The sequence below is a fragment of the Gossypium hirsutum genome, chromosome D04 (genome assembly GCF_007990345.1).
Source record: "Gossypium hirsutum isolate 1008001.06 chromosome D04, Gossypium_hirsutum_v2.1, whole genome shotgun sequence".
Classification (NCBI taxonomy): Eukaryota; Viridiplantae; Streptophyta; class Magnoliopsida; order Malvales; family Malvaceae; genus Gossypium; species Gossypium hirsutum.
The window spans coordinates 55882582-55888581 of record NC_053440.1 but is presented as its reverse complement, the minus strand read 5'-3'; the positions used below and the strand labels follow the sequence as shown (position 1 = coordinate 55888581).

At 33.4% G+C, this 6000-nt stretch overlaps 1 protein-coding gene across 1 annotated transcript; it reads left to right on the top strand.

Annotated features, from left to right (window-relative positions):
* Positions 1 to 3195: 3195 nt before the first annotated feature.
* On the top strand, positions 3196 to 4052 carry LOC107897997 (agamous-like MADS-box protein AGL61). Its single transcript, XM_016823557.2, has one exon. The coding sequence runs from the start codon at positions 3469 to 3471 to the stop codon at positions 4048 to 4050; it is 582 nt and encodes a 193-aa protein (XP_016679046.2). The 5' UTR covers positions 3196 to 3468; the 3' UTR covers positions 4051 to 4052.
* Positions 4053 to 6000: the final 1948 nt, after the last annotated feature.

Sequence of the window (6000 nt, the reverse complement as noted above, 5' to 3'; positions counted from 1 at the left end):
TCAAACTCAAAAATATATTGAAATCATGATGTTCTTACCTTGTCCAATTGACTTCAATCTTTAACTTGATTTTCTCTCTCCTCCAGCCTCTATTTCTTGAATCTAACTTGATATTCTAGCTCCCCATAGTCTCCTTGTCAATTTTCTCTCTTGGTGGCTATGTAAATTTCTTTGATTTCTAAGTGAAAATTGAGGATTTTGCTGAAAGGACCAAATTGTAAAGAAAGTAAAACTTTCTTTCTTTTTCTCTCTTCTCATGTTGGTTGCATGGAAGAAGAAGATGATGGGTTGGTTCCCTTTTTATCTTTCTTTCCACATATATATATATATATATACTAAATAAATTAATAATAAAATAATAAAATATCATTTAAAAATCAAATTAAAATATTAATAAACTAATATTTATTTAATTAATTAATCTAAAATATCACCAACATCATTATTGCCTTCTAGATTTCTCTCTCTTCTAATTGACCATTTTTCCCTTTATGTTCTTTTAAAATTCCATCATTGAGTCATCACTTAATTTGGTAAAATTATAATTTAATCCCTCATAATTCCTTCATCTATTCAATTTGGTCCCAATTCATCCATCTTCCTTAGTTTCTAGATTATTCCACCCTTAAAATATTTACACTATTGGTCCTTCAAATTTTTCATATTTACACTTTAACCCCTTAAATTTTGAGTATTTACTATTGGGTAACAAAATTTTTCTCACTTTTGCAATTTAATCCTTTCTTGGATTAATATGTCATAATATACTTTCCATTGTTGACATAACTCAATTACCCTTTTTATCACTTTATTTCCTTTTTTTATCATATCAGTATTTTCATGCAACCTTCCTATCATAATGCAACTCATGTCATAATTTTAAAATAAATTTTTCCTTGTCGGATTTGTGGACCAGAAACCACTGTTCCATCTAGCCCCAAAATCGGGCTGTTACATTTGGAACTTGTTTACTTCAGGTTTAGATGATTATGGGTGCAATTGGTTTCCAATTTTAATAATTTTAGATTTGGATTAGTTCAAATTCAAATTGGATAGGGTCAAATTGTTGAATTTTATGATTAAATTAAATTGGATTAAATTTTTATTCATTTTAATTGATAGGGTTTTCAAGTTAGGTAACGAGTTTTACTAAAGGTGGCAAATGTAGTCTTAAACTCACCCTTGACCTTTTTTTTTTAATGAAAGAAGGCAATCGATTGCCTTTAAATTAAGTACTTACATGTGATGCACCAAATTTATTTTATAACAAAAGTTTTCTGATAGGAAAGCTAGGGAATCCAAGAAGAGTGAGTTCAACATCATTATTTGAGCATGATTTAGCTAGTCAATCTATCACCTTATTACCCTCCTTTGGAACAAACTGGAATTTAACTTCTTGAAACTGTCTCTTAGCTTTCATAATCTGTCGTATAAGTGTCATCAAAGGAGTATTCATAGAATTTCCCAATATCATCTCAATAGCATCTAAGCAGTCACTCTCAACTATAATCTTACTATAGTTTCGTAGTCAAACCACTTTAAGACCAATTAAAATAACCCATAATTCAGACTTTAGAGTAGAGCCTCTCCCAATGTATTTCTTGAATCCTTCCAACCAATTCCCAATAGAATCTCGCACCACACCACCCACCATCAGATAGTGTCCATTCATATTAGAAAATCCATCAACATTAATCTTAACCCATCCACTACTCGGGGGATGCCATTTCACCCTGATACCTTGGTTAACTCCCAATGACCCTGACCTTATTAGTGATTCACGGATATTAGAGACAAAGCATTTAGCTCTGCTTACAATCTCATCAGGCTTGTTTGAAACCTTTATTCCTATTCTTCCACAATAGCCAACACAAAACAGCAAGGAGTCCCACATGGGCATCATTTCCCCAAAACCTCCATTCAAGTTGGTAATTACCCTTTGTTCAAAAAAAAAAAAGGTTGGCAATTACCCAATCCAGAAGATCTAAATTAAAGAAGTGAGACAAATAAATTGGGGGGTATTTCCCTTTCCCATACCTTAGCCGCAGCAGAGCAATCACGCAGGGTATGAATGACTGTTTCTTAAATATCCCCACACATAGTGCAGTCCTTTGTGGGAGACAGATTCCTTCTATTCCTTCTAGTCCTTTGTGGGGGTATTTCCTGACCCTTAATCCTCTTTGTAAATATATTACATTCGGAAAAACTCATTATAATTAATAATTGAATATAGGTATAATTGGTTGTAACTATGCCTATGTAGCATGTTTCAGCATCCATTGTTTCATTTGTATTGAGTATATTGAAACACCGTAATTACTTGCTACTTATAAGCGGTTGAGAATCGAGAGAATTAAGTGGGTAATTAATCATGACGACTTTCAAGCTTTTATTTTTAATTATCTAATTATCTAATTGCACTGTACAATTATAAAAATGATATAAAAAATTTAAATATAATTATTCTTAACTAGTCAAACACATTTTAAAAAAAATTAAAATTATTTGTGATTGCAAGAAAGTATATTTTTGGCGTAGAAGGAAGTATATTTTTTTGGTGATAATAATTTTTTTTATTTTACAAAGATAATATCAAGCTCATTTTTTATATATTTTTTTGGGGTCTAGGTGAAATAATAAATTGGACCCCTTTTAAAAAAATATATAAATAATACAACAAAAGCTGAAAATTTTTTGAGGCCCTAAGAGATGAAGTATTTATGGTAAAAAAATTAAAAACCCTAAGCATTTAATTTATTTATTTTAGTCTGCAATTTTTCCCATATTAAACACTGAAAAATATAATTTTTGGACTCCTTCTAGCCTTAGACGCTACGTGACTGCACTTTCAAACAACCCCAGGACCGGCCTAAATCAAGCCTTCATATGGCATTGATTTAATTAAATCAAACCTTAATATAGCATTCATTTAATTAAATCAAGGCTTAATTAAGCATTGATTTTAATTACCAATAGTTAGGCAATGAATTATTCTTTTTTATAGGAAAAAAAATTGGGATTGTGTAATTATTTCTCTTCCTTAAGTAGTGCTATGAGTAAGAAAGAGTTAAATTTTAAAATTATGCGTTTACATGTGGTTAGTGCAAAAACAGTGGTGACGGTGAAAATAGATATTGTAACGTGAGACAAAATTAAGCTAAACACGTAGCACCCACCCTAAGTAAAAATTAATTTGATATTTTTGAGTAACATTTAAAGAAGAAAAAGTGAACAAAATATGATCATTATACTAATTGATATTATTAACCTTACTTATATAGTTTGAAAAGAGAATATTGAGATAATAATTTTAGGATATTATTTAATACTAAGTTGAAAATTTGGACCGATTCTCCTAAAAATTCAACTTACCATATATATAATTGCTTTAATTTGGATATAATCTTATACATTTTCTTCCTTTCAGAAGAATACCATTTTTTTCTAAGACGTACATAGGATATAACAATGGCATCTCTAAATCAAACCAGAAGCAGCAACACCACCACTAAGGCAACGAGGGGTCGCCAGAAGATTCAGATAAAGAAACTCGAAAATGAAAGCAGCCGCCAAGTGACTTTCTCCAAGCGCCGCAATGGTTTGTTCAAGAAAGCGAGCGAGCCTTGCATTTTATACGGTTGCAACATCGGCATCATCGTGTTCTCTCCCAAAGGAAAGCCGTTTTGCTTCGGTCACCCCGATATCGACATGATATTGGAGCGTTACCCTAGCAAAAACCCTAACCATGCTGATGGTTTGATGATGTCTGGTGACGACATTGCTCCATGTCTCGAAGAGTTCAACGAGGAGAGCCGAGAGACATTGGAGAAACTTGAGGAAGAAAAAAAGAGAAGCAAGGAGATCCAAAAGGAAAAGGAAGAGAGAAAAATGAAGGGACTGTTTTGGTGGGATGACCCTATTAATAATAATATGGGAATTGAGGAACTTGAAGCATATGCTAAAGCCTTGGAGGACTTAGGGCGTGTTTGGTTCGCCGTATTACCCAATCCATTACGCCCCGATTACGCGCGTATTACATTACGCCCCTAATCCGACGTTTGGTTCGCTGTATTAGCCATTACGCGCGTATTACATTACGCCCCTAATCCCTAAATTCCCATGTTTTACAATCCGTTCCCAAATCGTTGTATTAGCCATTACGCCCGGCCTCCCTCCCCATCTCTCTGTTTTACCCTCCCTCCCTACCCGACCCTCTCCTCTTCCGTCCTAATCATTTTCTCCTCCCATTTCCCACTGATTCCGTTGATTAATCTGTCGTCATCGTTTCTTCTCGTCTCGGCATCAAATTTCCCTTCCCCATTTCCTCCCAACACTATCTGCTCTGCACACCAAAACCCTCTCTTTTTCTCTTCAATATATTCACAAAATTGGAAATTCTAGCTTAATCCATTGAAGAAAGAGTGAAGCGTTTTTTCTTTGATTTTTCCATTCTTTTTAACATTTCTATTCTGTGTTTTTTGTCGGTTTTTTAGCCATGGTTCTCGAGGTAAGCTATTCAATTTTAGATTCCTCTTTTGATCTCCTTCTTCTTTTTTAGTATTTTTTCTTCTTTTTTCGTTACTCAAAAGGGTTTTGTTGATTTTTCTTTTTTGGTTTTCAATTTTCAAATCGGTCAATTAGGCTACCATGATATGCATTGATAACTCAGAATGGATGCGAAACGACGATTATTCTCTGTCTCGATTTGAAGCACAAGCAAGAGCTCATAGGCTAGGCCAGAAGAAGGATGTACTTGTTTTACGTTTTGAAACAGTATGTTCCTAATCATTAAGTAGTGTTTTCTGTTGCGTACCATTTTGTTTTACCTTGAATTGTGTTTGATTATATTTTCTTTGATAAGGTTCAAACTGTTGAAGAACAAGTCAGAGCTTCTGCTGAACACAAATTGGCAGTTGCTAATCAGAGTATCACTGTCGGTTTCTTCGATAATAAAACAAGGTAAATTGGGTTGTTTGTTGAGCTATAGTTTATTGCATGGAGCACAATCAGTTTCAAGAGTGTTTTGACTCATGCTCTTAAGTAAATTTCTGTGATTTTATCGACAGTGCTGAAGATTGTAGGGAGTATTTAGGGTCCCTCTTGTGGGAGTGTAAGAAAGAGGAAGTTGCTCCCGTGTGGGATGATGATGCAATTTACTGGAGAAATTCAATGCATTTACTTTTATTGATCTGTTTATGTTTTTTTTTGTTGAAAAACCAATGATGATGAGTAATGGATGTTTGGTTCTGGAACATCTTGTTTGAAGAAATTGTAATGACAGTTGAAGAGGATGTGAAAGGAGACATTGATGTGATGATTTTGCAATTATATATTTGTCATTGAACCATATTTGACTATGATCTTAAGTTTTGGTGCTAAATCGTCGTTGGTACAACAGTCTAATAGATTTCTACTTCAAATTAGACTGTGTTTCTAGTTTGGATTGTTTGTCACTTTTAGAAGGAAATCTGATTATAAGCATAGAACATATGTGCAGACCTTGAGAGAAAATTGCAAAATTTTACTGCTGTATACTTCCTTGGCCTCAAAGTAGATGGTTAAAATGCTTAAAACCCCTACAGTTTAATCTTTGAAATTGTTGAGTTTACGGTTTTCCTTTGAAATGATTGGAAAGTTAGGCTATCTAAATTTTAGTTCTGACAAAATTCTATTATTTTTTCTATTAAATACTTCTTTCAGCTCATGGTGACAAATTTGCTGCGAAAAGAATGAGAAGGCTGACCCAAAGGAGAGCTGTTGATTATACTAGTACTGTTGTGCGATATATGCAGGTATTTTTTCATGTTTACTTGTTTTCATAAGCGTTTTTTTCTATATCTTTCTATAAGTTGTTGCATGGTCAAAATGGTGAATCTGATTAACATGGATGCTTATGTTTTTTTCTTAGATGGCTTCAATGTCTCTTTATTATTGTGGTTGTTGGCCTTCTCTTTATCAATACAGGCATTGATTTCTCTATCATAGAAATCAGTTTGCTTT